Here is a 17,702-nt window from a genome sequence, read left to right on the forward strand (position 1 = left end):
GGATTTTCCCAAAACGAAGATACATTGGAAATAATGAAATCATTATCTGGGCATTTATGTAGTAAAGAACAACTTATGAGTCGACCTACTGAAAAAAAAAACAATGAAGTGTGAAATGTGTGTTAAGCGTTTTTCTTGCAAAGATCATTTGAACAAATGTATAAGAACGAATACTGGTCAAACTTTAAAATGCAAAGTTTGTTTTAAACAGTTTTCACACATAAGTACTTTGAAAACTCATTCAAGAACGCATACGGGAGAAAAGCCTCACAAGTGTGAAAATTGTTTTCAGCGGTTTTCACGAATAACTCATTTGAAAACTCATTTGAGAACGCATACGGGAAAAAAACTTCACAAGTGTGAAATTTGTTTTAAACAGTTTTCTGAATTAACATCTTTAAAAGCACATTTGAGAACGCATACAGGAGAGAAACTTCACAAGTGTGAAATTTGTTTTAAGCAGTTTTCTCAGAATAGTGATTTGAAAAGTCATTTGAGAGTGCACACTGGTGAAAAACCATACAAGTGTGAAATTTGTTTTAAGGGGTTTTCACAAACAGGTACTTTGAAATCTCATTTGAGAACGCATACGGGAGAAAAACCTCACAAGTGTGAAATTTGTTTTAAGGAGTTTTCACAAATAAGTCATTTGAAAAGACATTTGAGAATGCATACGGGAGAAAAATCTCACAAGTGTGATATTTGTTGTAAGGAGTTTTCACAAAGAGGTCATTTGAAAATTCATTTGAGAATGCATACGGGAGAAAAACCTCACAGGTGTGAAAATTGTTTTCAGCGGTTTTCACAAATAAGTCATTTAAAAACTCATTTGAGAACCCACACCGGAGAAAAACCTCACAAGTGTGAAATTTGTTTAAAACGGTTTTCACGAATAACTCATTTTAAAACTCATTTGAGAACGCATACGGGAGAAAAACTTCACAGGTGTGAAATTTGTTTTAAGGGGTTTTCACATAAAAGTGCTTTGAAATCTCATTTGAGAATGCATACGGGAGAAAAACCTAACAAGTGTGAAATTTGTTTTAAACGGTTTGCTGAATTAACATCTTTAAATGTACATATCAGAACGCATACGGGAGAAAAACCTCACAAGTGTAAAATTTGTTTTAAGGGGTTTTCTCAGAATGGTGTTTTGAAAAGTCATTTGAGAATACACACTGGGGAAAAACCATACAAGTGTGAAATTTGTTTTAAGGCGTTGTCACAAATAAGTACTTTGAAAGCACATTCGAGAACGCACTCGGAGAAAAATCTCAATTAGGACTCAAATACTTACAGTTTGTAATGTCTTTCTATCTGTGAAATGTTCATAGGGCTTTTACATTTATGTTTTCATCATTTTTGATTTTTGATTATAATTTTTTAAGAAAACTCTGAAAAATTTACTCATGGACAAAAATATTGCATATGCATGTGGCATGAAATTTTTTGTGCTGTTATCCTTAACCCCCCTGTATCGTAGGAATAAGATTTCTTTTCCAAAAGCGATGTTTTAAAGTATCATATAAATGCTATAATCGGATTTACATCTGATCTGGGTTTATGCTGGCCAGTATAATTTTTAATGTTGTTCTGAAGCTATTTTCTTGTGTCATTTTTATGATCAACTATTTTCAATGGAAAGTAAGCCACAATTTTACCAAAAAAATTATTTTCTTAACGTTTCGACGCCCAAAAAAATGGGCGCCGAAACGTTAATAAAATAATTTTTTTGGTAAAATTGTGGCTTATTTCCCATTGAAAATAGTTGAGTATAATTTTTAAATTTAATTTCATCAAGGTAAAGGCTGATTCACCCTGTTCGATTTTAGTTGATCAACTTTAGTGGATCAACTAAAATCGGTCAAGTTTTTGTTCACACATTTCAAATAAAATTGAAGCAATTAGTTTTAATAAAATGGCGCCATGTGTAGTTATAGGTAAAAGTATAAATATTATTAGTACCTAGTCTACTGATTCAGCAACTCACGAAAATTATGTTAAGATGGAATAAAGAACATAAAAAGTGTCGTTTCTGGATACGAAATTGGATTAAAAGAACAAATGAATGTGGTATTTCAGAAACTCTGCTAAAAGAACTTGCTTTGAAAGATAAAGAAGGATATAAAAATCTGAACATAACACTCGCTGACCACTCTAAACTCATTTTGTTGATTTGAAGGATAAATTTTTACGCAGACTGACTTCTTCTTCAAGTGCCGTCTCCTAATCGGAGGTTGCATATCATCATCACTGTCTTAACTCTGTCCACCGCTGCTCTAAAGAGTTCTACAGAACTGCATCTAAACCAGTCCCTTAAATTCTTTAACGATGACACTCTCCTTAGACGACGAGACTAACAGACTGACGAGATAATAATAATTCAAATCGACCAACAAAGGTTCATACGATTCAAACGTGATTAAACTTGTCTGAAAAATGTCAAGTTGAACGATAAAGTTTGACTTGATCAATCTTTTGTTGTCAATCTAAATCAATGTCAAGTTGAACGATAGTATCTGTATCGAAAGTAAACTTTGTATCTGGGGCTTTTCGTTGTTTTCCTCGTATTGCGAGAGATGTCGCTAGATTGCGTCTCAAAAGGTGGAACCGTTGCATCGCGATGGTTCGCCTTAAATAGGCAGGGTTGTTAATGTTTGTTTCAAAGTTGTGACTGCATAGCTCCACCGAGGAGGCATGAGATGCAGAAATAGCTATCTGGAGATGGTGGTCCAACTCTGAATCAAATTAAAACAAAACTGCCGTTATCTCTTTTCCATCTTTACTCAGAATTGAGTATTATAAACTGTCTTTCGGTCCTTTTCCTTGACGAAGGGAAGGTAAATGCGTGGCCAAAGTGTCCTCTATTTTCGTCCTCTCTGTGTTTATATATTGTAAAAACCTGAGATACAGGATGCAGCCAGAAAGCAGTTCATTAGCGAAAAGTCTTAGATTTAAAATATTGTTTATTATATTTTTGATTTCAATTATTCTAATTGTTTAAAAAGTAGTAAACTTTGTATCTGGGGCTTTTCCTTGTTTTCCCCGTATTGCGAGAGATGTCGCTAAATTGCGTCTCAAAAGGTGGAATCATTGCATCGCGATGGTTCGCCTTAAATAGGCAGGGTTGTTAATGTTTGTTTCAGAGTTGTGACTGCATAGCTCCACCGAGGACGCATGAGATGCAGAAATAGCTATCTGGAGATAGTGGTCCAACTCTGAATCAAATTAAAATAAAACTGCCGTTATCTCTTGAAAGATAAAGTTTGACTCGATCAATCTTTTGTTGAATCGACAAAAGTTGACCGATTAAAATTGAAACATATGTTCTCACAGCTATTATCATTCGATTTTAGTTGATCAACTAAAATAGAACCGTAAGAATTCGCCTTAAGTCTTCACTATGCTAGCGACATGAAGACGTGCATTAACACCAATATGCCATATCCAATATAGCTTTCAAATGGCAAAACTTGATCTTATTAAATGGATTTTATTAAATGTACATATCAGTTGGCATTCGCCTAATCACCTCCACGTGTTCGGTATGTCCTTTCAAAGCAATGGTATCAGTATGGTAGCACTATGCCGCCACCACCAATACTAACGCTCTGTATGAGGTTACAACTGACATACTGTTCGAGAAATCTTCTGTAGACAAAGTTTTGTAAATCTTGCTTCCATATGATTAATGCTATGCCAGATGTAACCTCATACAGAATGTTAATTTTGGTGGTGGCCGCATAGTGCTATAAAGTGGTATTTCTTGGAAAAGAGATACCGAACTTGTGGAGTTGATCGGGTGAATGACAGCTGATATCTACATTAAAAACATTTCAGAAGATCATGTTTTGCCATTTGTCAGCTACATTGGATAACAAATTCGTGTTAATGCACCATGAGGCAGGTCTTCATCTTGGTAGAATAGTGAATACTTACCTTGATGAGATTCAATCTAAAAATTATACTGTCCATCATATAGCCCTTATCAAATCTAAATCCGATTGTACTATTTATATGATACTTCAAAACATCACATTCGGAAAAGAAATCCTATTCTTATGACACTGAGGCAGCACAAAAAATTTTATTTCACACGTTAATTTCAAAATATCCAATATTTTTGTGCGTGAGTGTATATAAAAAATTGTTTCGAAATGCATTCTCACGTTCACTGTATAAATGCAATCGTTTTATTATTTTTTTATTGTTGATGTACATCATTATCTTTTATTATGTAGTTCAACAAACTTTTAAAAATTGTTAAAATAATTTTGCTAAATTTGGCGAATACCTAACAAGTCATGATATTTTCTGTTTTATAATACATATGTACATTAAATATTTTCATATTAATAAAACACACATTTTTATATTTTGGTTTTTATTTTAGGATTTTCCCAAAACGAAGATACATTGAAAATAATGAAATCATTACCTGGGCATTTATGTAGTAAAGAACAACTTATGCGTCGACCTACTGAAGAAAAAACAATGAAGTGTGAAATGTGTGCTAAGCGTTTTTCTTGCAAAGATCATTTGAACAAATGTATAAGAACGAATACTGGTCAAACTTTAAAATGCAAAGTTTGTTTTAAACAGTTTTCACATATAAGTACTTTGAAAATTCATTCAAGAACGCATACGGGAGAAAAACCTCACAAGTGTGAAATTTGTTTTAAGGGGTTTTCACAAATAAGTCATTTGAAAAGACATTTGAGAATGCATACGGGAGAAAAATCTCACAAGTGTGATATTTGTTGTAAGGAGTTTTCACAAAGAGGTCATTTGAAAATTCATTTGAGAATGCATACGGGAGAAAAACCTCACAAGTGTGAAAATTGTTTTCAGCGGTTTTCACAAATGAGTCATTTGAAAACTCATTTGAGAACTCACACCGGAGAAAAACCTCACAAGTGTGAAATTTGTTTAAAACGGTTTTCACGAATAACTCATTTGAAAACTCATTTGAGAACGCATACGGGAGAAAAACTTCACAAGTGTGAAATTTGTTTTAAGAGGTTTGCTCAGAATTGTGAATTGAAAAGTCATTTGAGAGTACACACTGGTGAAAAGCCATACAAGTGTGAAATTTGTTTTAAGGGGTTTTCACAAATAAGTGTTTTGAAATCTCATTTGAGAACGCATACGGGAGAAAAACCTAACAAATGTGAAATTTGTTTTAAACGGTTTTCTGAATTAACATCTTTAAAGGTACATTTGAGAACGCATACGGGAGAAAAACCTCACAAGTGTGACATTTGTTTTAAGGGGTTTTCTCCGAATGGTGATTTGAAAAGTCATTTGAGAATACACACCGGGGAAAAACCATACAAGTGTGAAATTTGTTTTAAGGCGTTTTCACGAATACGTACTTTGAAAGCACATTCGAGAACGCACTCTGAGAAAAATCTCAATTAGGACTCAGTTACAGTTTGTAAAGTCTTTCTATCTGTGAAATGTTCATAGGACTTTTACATCTATGTATTCAGCATTTTTGATTTTTGATTATAATTTTTTAAGAAAACGCTGTTTGAAAAATATACTCACAGACAAAAAATGCTATAATCGGATTTACATCTGATCTGGGCTTTATGCTGGCCAGTATAATTTTTAAATTTAATTTCATCAAGGTAAAGGCGGATTCTCCCGGTTCGATTTTGATCCCGGTCTGAAAAATCGGTCAAGTTTTTGTTCACACATTTCAAACAAAGTTGAAGCAATTAGTTTTAATCACATGGCGCCATGTGTAGTTATACGTAAAAGTATAAAATTTATACTTCAGTAAACTAGGTACTAATAATATTTAATATTTAATATTATTAGTACCTAGTTCACTGATTCAGCAACTCACGAAAATTATGTTAAGATGGAATAAAGAACATAAAAATTGTCGTTTCTGGATACGAAATTGGATTAAAAGAACAAATGAATGTGGTATTTCAGAAATTCTGATAAAAGAACTTGCTTTGGAAGATAAAGAAGGATATAAAAATCTGAACATAACACTCTCTGACCCTGACCACCTTAAATTCATTTTGTTAATTTGAAGGATAACTTTTTACGCAGAATGACGAGATAATAGTAATTGCAGTGACCAACAAATGTTCATACGCTTCAAGCGTGATTCAACTTGTCTGAAAAATGTCCAAGTTGAACGATAAAGTTCAATCTTTTGTTAAATCGACAAAAGTTTACCGATTAAAATTGAAACATGTTCTCACAGCTATTATCATTCGATTTTAGTTGATCCACTAAAGTTGATCAACTAAAATCGAACCGTGAGAATGCGCCTTAAGTCTTCACTATGCTATCGATATGAAGACGTGCATTAACACCAATATGGCATATCCAATAAAGCTTTCAAATGGCAAAACTTGATCTTATTAAATGGATTCCATGTACATATCAGTTGGAATTCACGTAATGACCTCCAAGTGTTCGGTATGTCCTTTCAAAGCAATACCGCTCCGTAGCACTAAGCCGCCACCACCAAAACTAACGATCTATGTGAGGTTACAACTGACATACTGTTCGAGAAATCTTCTGTAGACAAAGTTTTGTAAATCTTGCTTCCATATGATTAATGCTATGCCAGATGTAACCTCATACAGAATGTTAATTTTGGTGGTGGCCGCATAGTGCTATGGAGTGGTATTTCTTGGAAAAGAGATACCGAACTTGTGGAGTTGATCGGGTGAATGACAGCTGATATCTACATTAAAAACATTTCAGAAGATCATGTTTTGCCATTTGCCAGCTACATTGGATAACAAATTCTTGTTAATGCACCATGAGGCAGGTCTTCCTCTTGGTAGAATAGTGAATACTTACCTTGATGAGATTCAATCTAAAAATTATACTGTCCACCATATAGCTCTTATCAAATCTAAATCCGATTGTACTATTTATATGATACTTCAAAACATCACATTCGGAAAAGAAATCCTATTCTTATGACACTGAGGCAGCACAAAAAATTTTATTTCACACGTTAATTTCAAAATATCCAATATTTTTGTGCGTGAGTGTATATAAAAAATTGTTTCGAAATGCATTCTCACGTTCACTGTATAAATGCAATCGTTTTATTATTTTTTTATTGTTGATGTACATCATTATCTTTTATTATGTAGTTCAACAAACTTTTAAAAATTGTTAAAATAATTTTGCTAAATTTGGCGAATATCTAACAAGTCTTGATATTTTCTGTTTTATAATATGTACATTAAATATTTTCATATTAATAAAACACAAATTTTTATATTTTGGTTTTTATTTTAGGATTTTCCCAAAACGAAGATACATTGGAAATAATGAAATCATTATCTGGGCATTTATGTAGTAAAGAACAACTTATGAGTCGACCTACTGAAAAAAAAACAATGAAGTGTGAAATGTGTGTTAAGCGTTTTTCTTGCAAAGATCATTTGAACAAATGTATAAGAACGAATACTGGTCAAACTTTAAAATGCAAAGTTTGTTTTAAACAGTTTTCACACATAAGTACTTTGAAAACTCATTCAAGAACGCCACATTCAGAACGTAGGACTATGCCACCACCATCAAAACTTACGCTCAGTATGAGGTTACAACTGACATACTGTTCGAAAAATCTTCTGTAGACGAAGTTTTGTAAATCTTGCTTCCATATGATCAATGCTATGCCAGATGTAACCTCATACAGAATGTTAATTTTGGTGGTGGCCTCATAGTGCTATGGAGTGGTATTTTTTTGGAAAAGACATACCGAACTTGTGGAGGTGATCGGGTGAATGACAGCTGATATGTACATTAAAAACATTTTAGAAGATCATGTTTTGCCATTTGCCAGCTACATTGGATAACAAATTCGTGTTAATGCACCATGAGGCAGGTCTTCATCTCGGTAGAATAGTGAGTACTTACCTTGATGAGATTCAATCTAAAAATTATATTGTCTACCATATAGCCCATATCAAATTTAAATCCGATTATACCATTTATTAGCCAGCGAAATCCCTGTGAGCAAAACATCATCAGACATAAGATGAAAATGAAGAATGCGTATAAAATAGCTACATGGAATGTAACAAATTTATATGAAGCCGGTAAGCTGAGAAATCTACTCTCTGAAATGGACAGACTAAACATTACCATCATGGGGGTATGTGAAACAAGATGGCCAAATACAGGGAATTTCATAGCACACGGATACGCCGTTTATTTTTCTGGAAATCAAGACCATATGCATCGAAACGGAGTAGCAATAATTATGAAACAGCATATTAGTAAATATGTGACTAACTTCATCCCAATGTCAGACAGAGTAATTTTAATACAGCTGAATGCTAAACCTGTAAATATAAATATCATCCAAGTTTATGCTCCCACTACAGATGCAGATGAGCAGAAAATGGAAGAATGCTACCATCAAATAGAAGAAGTGCTAAAAACAACAAAGAAACACGAAACAACAATAATTATGGGAGACTTTAACGCTAAAGTTGGACAAAAGATGACACAAAACATCACCGGAAAGTTCGGCTTGGGAGAGAGAAATCAAAGAGATGAGCGTCTAATAGAATTCTGCCAAGAAAATGACTTCGTCATTACAAATACCTGGTTTCAACTTCCAGAAAGGCGTCTCTACACGTGGAAATCCCCTCAAGATGGACATCAAGGTAAAATAGTACGGAATCAAATATACTACATCCTAATAAACCATCGATTTCGGAACAATATTAAAGATGTAAGAACTTACCCCGGCGCCGACATAAACTCAAATCATAATTTACTCTGCTCCAAAATACAAATTAAATTAAAGAAACTAACAAAGCCAACTAAGCCTAGTAAGATATATCTCGACCTCCTTAAAAACACCCAAACGCGCGAACACATAGCACAGCAGATAAATAGTAAAATGCACAGAATATCAAATATACCAAACGAAAACAGAACTATTAACGAATGTTGGTACGATATTCAAAACTCGATTTTAGAGGACGTAAGGGAATCTTTAAAAACACCTACAATGTTGGCAAAAAATGAATGGATGAACCAAGAAATTCTAGACTTGATGGAAGTTCGACGAAAATACAAAAATAGAAATATTATCAAATACCGTGAAATTAACAAACTCATAAAAAGAAAAATTAAACAGGCCAAAGAATCCTGGCTCGAGAATTCATGTAAAGAAATAGAAGACCTCCAAAAAAAGCATGACAGTTTCAACCTCCACAAGAAACTTAAATATACCTCCGGAATTAGAAAACAGAAAAATGCTCACGTACTTAAAACCGCAGACGGAAAAATTTGTGATCACGAACAACAGTGCAAAGAATGGGAGAGACACATCAGTGACCTTTTTGACGATGCTTCTCGAGAAAATGCTCCAAATACTACCTGTGACAACCAATTAGACAGAGGTCCCAGTATACTGAAGTCAGAAGTCATAAAAGCAATACAACAAGCCAAAAACAATAAAGCACCTGGACCAGATCAAATCCCTGTTGAGCTACTTAAACTTTTGGATGAGGAAAACATTACCTACTTGACTACTTTCTTTAACAAAATTTACAACGAAGGAAAAATACCAGATGATTGGTTGGAGTCACTGTTTATAACATTACCAAAGAAAAGCAGGCCCACCAAATGCAGCGATTTTAGACTAATCAGTTTGATGAGTCACAAACTTAAGATACTTTTACGTATTATACAAAACCGAGTATTCCTTCTGTGCGAAACTAGAATGGGTAATAAGCAATTTGGATTTAGAAATGGTCTAGGAACTAGAGAAGCACTAGTTTGTATGCGCGTTCTATTACAAAAAAGTGGTGAATTCCGAAAGAACGTTTATGTTTGTTTCATCGACTTCGAGAAGGCATTCGACTGAGTACAACATGATACACTTTTCGATTGCCTGCAGGCAGCAAGACTTGACCACTACGATATAAGACTGCTGAAATACTTATATTACAATCAAGTAGCTTCTATCCAAATTGGAGACAGTCGTACTAAAAAACTGCCGATAAAACGTGGAGTACGACAAGGTTGTGTTTTATCACCCACCCTTTTTAATCTGTACTCTGAAGAAATCTTTAGGGAGGCTTTGGATGACAGACAAGAGGGAGTAAGGCTAGGCGGAGAAGTAATCGACAATATTAGATACGCTGACGATACAGCCATTCTTGCTGAAAATTTACAAGATCTTCAGACACTACTAAATCTAGTCAGTGAAGCAAGCTATCGGAGAGGCCTTAAAATCAACATTTCAAAAACAAAGTGGATGGCAGTTGGAAAGATTAATATAGATCAAGGTCAGCTTTCTCTTGATCGAGAGCAGTTAGAACGGGTAAATCATTTCAAGTACCTTGGCAGCTGGTTAAATGTAAATTGTGACTCTGATGAAGAGATAATAACTAGGATCGAAATATCCCGGAAGGCTTTTATGACCTGGAAACCAGTTTTATGTAATAGAAACCTGTCGATGAATATTCGAAAGAAGGTGCTGAAATGTTATGTGTGGTCTATCCTATTGTATGGTTGTGAGACATGGACGTTAAAAACCACAATGCTAAACAAAATAGAAGCATTCGAATTGTGGTGCTATCGACGAATCCTAAAGATATCGTGGGTTTCGCACACTTCCAATGAAGATGTTCTTCAAATGATGAATTCGGAACGTCTGCTCATAAGCATCATAAGGAGGACAAAAACAGAATACTTCGGCCATATAATTAGAGGACCTAAATACCATCTGCTTCGCCTTATAATACAAGGAAAAGTGGAGGGAAAGAGATGGATTCGTCGAAAGAAACTTTCATGGCTGCGTAATATTAGACAATGGTGTGGCTGCACAGTAGAAGAATTATTTCGCGCAGCAGCCGATAGAGAGAGATTTCAGGAAATTGTAAACATGATGACGGCCAACGTCTGAATACAGACACGGCACCTAAAGAAGAAGAAGATACCATTTATACGATACTTCAAAACATCACATTCGGAAAAGAAATCCTATTCCTACGACACTGGGGCAGCATAAAAATTTTTATTTCACACGTTAATTTCAAAATATCCAATATTTTTGTCCGTGAGTGTATATAAACAATTGTTTCGAAATGCATTCTCACGTTCACTGTATAAATGCAATCGTTTTGTTGAATTTTTTTAGTGTTGATGTACATCATTATCTTTTATTATCTAGTTGAACAAACTTTTAAAAATTGTTAAAATAATTTTGCTAAATTTGCCGAATATCTAACAAGTCTTGATATTTTCTGTTTTATAATACATTAAAATTTTCATATTAATAAAACACAAATTTTTATAGTTTGGTTTTTATTTTAGGATTTTCCCAAAACGAAGATACATTGGAAATAATGAAGTCATTATCTGGGCATTTATGTAGTAAAGAACAACTTATGAGTCGACCTACTGAAGAAAAAACAATGAAGTGTGAAATGTGTGTTAAGCGTTTTTCTTGCAAAGATCATTTGAACAAATGTATAAGAACGAATACTGGTCAAACTTTAAAATGCAAAGCTTGTTTTAAGCAGTTTTCACACATAAGTACTTTGAAAACTCATTCAAGAACGCATACGGGAGAAAAGCCTCACAACTGTGAAAATTGTTTTCAGCGGTTTTCACGAATAACTCATTTGAAAACTCATTTGAGAACGCATACGGGAAAAAACTTCACAAGTGTGAAATTTGTTTTAAGCAGTTTTCTCAGAATAGTGATTTGAAAAGTCATTTGAGAGTGCACACTGGTGAAAAACCATACAAGTGTGAAATTTGTTTTAAGGGGTTTTCACAAACAGGTACTTTGAAATCTCATTTGAGAACGCATACGGGAGAAAAACCTCACAAGTGTGAAATTTGTTTTAAAGAGTTTTCACACATAAGTAATTTGAAAAGACATTTGACAATGCATACGGGAGAAAAATCTCACAAGTGTGAAATTTGTTGTAAGGAGTTTTCACGAAGAGGTCATTTGAAAATTCATTTGAGAATGCATACGGGAGAAAAACCTGACAAGTGTGAAAACTGTTTTCAGCGGTTTTCACAAATAAGTCATTTGAAAACTCATTTGAGAGCCCACACCGGAGAAAAATCTCACCCATGTGAAATTTGTTTAAAACGGTTTTCACGAATAACTCATTTGAAAACTCATTTAAGAACGCATACGGGAGAAAAACTTCACAAGTGTGAAATTTGTTTTAAGGGGTTTTCTCAGATTTGTGATTTGAAAAGTCATTTGAGAGTGCATACTGGTGAAAAACCATACAAGTGTGAAATTTGTTTTAAACAGTTTTCTGAATTAACATATTTAAAAGCACATTTGAGAACGCATATAGGAGAGAAACCTCACAAGTGTGAAATTTGTTTTAAGCAGTTTTCTCAGAATGGTGATTTGAAAAGTCATTTGAGAGTGCACACTGGTGAAAAACCATACAATTGTGAAATTTGTTTTAAGAGGTTTTCACAAATAAGTACTTTGAAATCTCATTCGAGAACGCACACGGGAGAAAAATCTCAGTTAGGACTCCAATAGTTACAGCTTGTAAAGACTTTCTATCTGTGAAATGTCCATAGGATTTTTACATGGTGGTAGTTGGGGGTAAAAACACGCACGGGGCAAAAGAACGCACCTGATTTAAATTTGCCGCTAATGTCCAGTTTGAATCGATTTTAGTTACAAACATTTTGCAATAGTGTGCCATATGTGTTGTTTTAAGTTTAAAGCTGATTCAAGGCGTTGTTTACAAACTATGAGGTAAATATTATCAAACTGGCATTTTTCGTTGAATTAGTTTATTCGGTTGTTTTTTTGGCTTGATTGTGGATTATTTTATGTTAAGAGTTTTCGAGGTTAGGTCCTGAAAATCTTAACATATGGTTTTGACAGTGTTGCCGAGTGGGACAAAAATACATGAGTTATGGGGCAAAACTACGAATGCGTATATTTTCCCCATTATTATAAATTATTTTTGTTTCTACTAATTTCGGAATTAAATATTCAATTTATCTAAATCTTGGTTTCTGTTTTCCAAAAACTACAAGAAAATGAGAGCGCAAGCCTTTGACAGAAGTTATTTTGTGCGAAACTCGCGAACTTATTAATAATAGCGTTTATATACGTCAGACAGTAAAAGCTGTGGGATTTCATGAAGCGACACTACGGCAAAGGTTGAAAAAAAGGAAATGGTGTCCAGTCTTTTAGTCAGATTTAAAGCAGTTCTAACCAAGATCCAGGAAAACGAAATAGTTCAGCATTGCAAAGAACTCGACAAACGATTTTACGGAATGACGCTGAAGTCATTACGTTTTTTAATTTACTCTTATTGTGTAAGAAACCGTATTGAGGATCAATTTTCACCTGTAATCAGTTGGCTGGTCGGGACTTTACTAAATCTTTCATGAAAAGGAACCGGCTATCTTTACGAGTTCCACGGAAAACAAGTATTGCTAGAACCATGGGCTTCAATAGAGTACAACTAGCTCAGTATTTTGAAATTTTGGAGAACACTATAAAAAAATATAAGTTACCTCCCAACCGTATCTGTAACGTTGATGAAAAGGCCACTCAGACAGTCCCAAACCATCTGCCCAAGCATGTTACCCCAGTTGGAAAGAGAGATGTAGCAAAAGTTGTAGCTGCCGGGCAAGGACAAACGATTACGTCTGTTTGCTGTATGAGCGCAACTGGTCACCCCTAATAACACAAAACATTCCAGGAATGTTCCTACAAGGTACTCACAGGACATTGAAAACATTCCTGGAATGTCCCCAAATGCACACGAATGTCCCTGGAAAGTCCCAGGAAAGTGCTGTGTCAGCATTTTAAATATTCTTAGAATGTTCTGTTCGAACATTCCATGAATGTCTACGAATGTTCTTTGGACATTGACAGTATATGTTTTAGACTGAATGTCTTGTTGGAACATTCCATGAATGTATACGAATGTTCTTTGGACATTCACAGTATATTTTTTAGACTGAATGTCTTGTTGGGACATTCCATGAATGTTGGAACATTCCATGAATGTTCTTTGGACATTCACAGTATATTTTTTTAGACTAAATGTCTTGTTGGAACATTCCATGAATGTCTATGAACGTTCTTTGAACATTCACAGTATATTTTTTAGACATTCTCTGAAATATATCGTCAGTGATGTGACAATACCTCCTATATCTTTTTTCATGAGGTTTGCAGGAGACGAAAAACATTTTTTAAGGTCACCTCCTGTTTTCATACGTAAGTTCTGACTTGTTTTGTAGTAAATAGATAGTTAAATTTACTGCAAAACAAGTCAAAAAATATATGAAAACAGGAGGTGGCCAAGTTTTTAGTCTATCTTACAAATCTCATGAAAAAACAGATAGGAGGTATTGTCACATCACTGACGATATGTGGCCATACCAAATAATACATCCTTGATAAATATAAACATTTTTATTGCAAAAAATCTTTTCATACATTTTTTTAATGTAATTTACTGATATTCCTATAAAAAAATGTGTCACATTTGCTTTGTAAACCTTTCTTTTGCCTTTCATAGCCACATATTCCATTTCCTTCCTGGTTTTTTGTAGACCACTTCTCTCAGCTGATTCTAAAAGAAAATAAAATAAATGGTAATTTTTCTATCCTTTACAATTAACAATCATAAGAAATATTTACAGGTAATAATATGCATAAATAATAATAATAATAATAATAAAATAAATAATAAATTAAATAATATTTAAATAAATAATAAATAATATTTAATAAAGAAAATAATAAAACATTTTGTATTTTGACAACGACGTCCGATGTGGAAGTAGAAACCATAATAAAGTTATTTTTTCAAGTAAATTGTGGCTTATTTCCCCATTAAAATAGTTACAATAATTACAAAAATGCCACAAAGAAATAGCTTTTTCACAAACAAATAAGTATTTTGTTTTATTATATTTATTGTTTTTATTATTTACTTTAACTTAAGATTATAACTTAATTCTTGTTTTCTATTTCTGATGTTTTTATTTATTTACATTCAATATTAATCTGTTTTCTTGTATAATCTACTTCGCAATAATTATGTGATACATTGGACTTAAACTGAATTCAAAAATTTTTTGTAATTGGGCAACATTGTCAACTTAGATCTCTGATGTAGATAATGAAGAGCAACGGTATCTACAGTTGGAAAAATGAAAGAATAGGGCTTTTCATCGATTGTCATTTGTTTCGAGCTTCTGTCATGTGTCACATAATATTAATATATCTACGTCATATGTCTTTGGTTTGTATTATTGTATATACCTTAGACAAGGAAAAAAAGAGAGGACGGGTAACACTCATTTAACACACACGTTCCAAAAGTGAAGCCGGTTTTTGGTTTGTTTGTCACCAGAAACATGGCGGTCACGTCAAAAATAACAATGGGTTGCCAGTGGTGGGTGTTCGTTGAAGGTTAAAATTTCATAAAAAATAAAGTAAATAATCATCTAAAATTCGTAATAAAAACATATGTATGACTTGAAACATATGTACGTAATATGAGAAACTTAATAAAACATTTACCGTACACAAATTCTTCATTTTAAATACATTTCATGTTTTTATTTTAAATACTCAATGCATAACAATACCCCAAAGATACGTCGATGATCAAAATCTCTGGTGTCAGTTTGGCTTCACTTTTGGTCATAGGATTACTCGTCCTCTCTCTTTCCTTGTCTAAGGTATATACCAATAACGTATGTCGTAGATATATTAATATTATGTGACACATGACGAAAGCTCGAACAAATGACTGTGAATGAAAAGCCCTATACCCATGAACGATCACATCAATCACTTATTTTGTATTTGCTATCTTTTTCTATTTTAGAACAAATAGAAAATTATATAAAAACCTTAAAAATAAAAAACTGGAGAAAAAAAGCACGAAACATCAGAGTGGAGAAGAATCCTGGAACAGGCCAAGACCCAGAAAGGGCTGTCGAGCCAATGATGATGATGATGATGATCTTTTTCTATAACAAACGTTTGTGATTTATAGAAAAAGACAGCAAATACAAAATAAGTGATTGATGTGATCGTTCATGGTTATAGGGCTTTTCATTCACAGTCGTTTGTTTCGAGCTTCTGTCATGTGTCACATAATATTAATATATCTACGTCATACGTTATTGATATAACCAATGATACAAACCAAAGACGTATGACGTAGATATATTAATATACGTGACACATGACAGAAGCTCGAAACAAATGACAATGAACAAAGCCCTATAGGGCTTTTCATCGATTGTCATTTGTTTCGAGCTTCTGTCATATGTTATATAATCTGTGTATAATATTAATACAACACGGATTATACGACATATGACAGAAGCTCGAAACAAATGACTGTAAATGAAAAGCCCTATTCTTTAATTTTTCCAACTGTATATTGTAATTGTATTATTAATTGGGTTAAGCATATTACCTGCGTGATATAAGCTATTGGAACAGCACAGTCTCTCAAACGAACAGTTGAAAGTGAAGTTCTGTCAATATCTTTTTCTAAAAATGTTTTGAACATACTGCTCTATTAACAAATCTGGTCAATACTTCATGCCTTCTTCGCAGGATCTTCTGGAAAGCTAAAAATACAAAATATATGCATTACTGAGCATTATTAACAAATTTTAGTTTTAAATAAAAAATATGATTAATGAACTAACAAAATATTATAAAAAGCAGCTTAGAAATTATTTATTAGTACAGTCGTTTCCCTAGACACATCTGGCTAGTGATTTTAGTAGGTAATTTTTTTGTTTTTGGCCAATTTTGCCAAAATTACTAACTATTTAGTTATTCTTTTTTTGCCAATTTTACCAAATTGTCAAAATTATTTACTAAAATCACTAGCCAGTTGTGTCTGAGACTAAGTTTAGCGAACCGACTATACTATTCATACTGTGTATTCATTAGTTGGTACTATTATAGTGTGTGGTCTACCATCCTGTTTATAAACGCATACATTAGCAAAAAAGCAAAAAAAATAATTAATTTTACAAATAATCCGTTTGTTATTATCTCTATTTACTATTTTAGCTAGGAATAAGCAAGTTTGTGGATTAATTATTAAAATAATAAATGGATATTTCCTGAAATAGGGGCATGCCTTTGTTTACATATTTGCATATACTAACCTTTATGAAACGTTATTCCTGCAGATTTTTTATCTACATTGCTTCTGCTACTCCAACTGATTTAATGCACTATGTTAATAATAGGTACTATTAAAGTTATTATAAAAGTATCCGAATTAAAAAATATTCTTAAAAAGCACAAACAAAAACAAACAACGATCACGCACGGCAAGGTGGCCAAGCCCAAGATGCATGCCAAGATGGCCGAAGCGCCGAAGTCCGAAGTGAGGTCATTGGCCGTTTTTAGTCACGTGATGCCCTCTCTAAGCACCATGCACAAATACATGCGCCGTGAATTTGAAAATGAACATATAGGAACATTGGTAGTATGTTCACAGAATGTCTTATGGTAACATTCCAGGAATAATTTAATCAGATGTTCACCGTATGTTCCCTAAATGTCCAGGACATTCAAATATTGATAGAACTTTGGTAGTACATTCCTGGAATGTTGTGTGTTGTTAGGGACCATGTCTGTCCATTTTCTTATTTGCTCGAAAACGGATGAATCTTCTTCTAATCAAAGA

General features: G+C 33.5%; 1 protein-coding gene across 5 annotated transcripts in view; it reads left to right on the plus strand.

The window, feature by feature from the left end:
- Positions 1 to 17,702, plus strand: part of LOC126890026 (zinc finger protein 664-like) — a 47,593-nt gene that overhangs the window by 22,556 nt on the left and 7,335 nt on the right. Inside the window, exons 5-6 of one of the 5 annotated variants that reach the window (XR_007700256.1) lie at positions 7,285 to 7,896; positions 11,329 to 11,469. The exons of 1 other annotated variant lie outside the window; for it this stretch is intronic. Coding sequence is in view for 3 of the 4 variants with exons in the window: in XM_050658833.1 (XP_050514790.1) it covers positions 4,394 to 5,421 (1,028 nt within the window). In the remaining variant the exon portion in view is untranslated. 3 more of the 5 variants (XM_050658836.1, XM_050658833.1, XM_050658838.1) reach the window with 3 other exon arrangements.

The sequence above is a fragment of the Diabrotica virgifera genome, chromosome 8 (genome assembly GCF_917563875.1).
Source record: "Diabrotica virgifera virgifera chromosome 8, PGI_DIABVI_V3a".
Taxonomy (NCBI): domain Eukaryota; kingdom Metazoa; phylum Arthropoda; class Insecta; order Coleoptera; family Chrysomelidae; genus Diabrotica; species Diabrotica virgifera.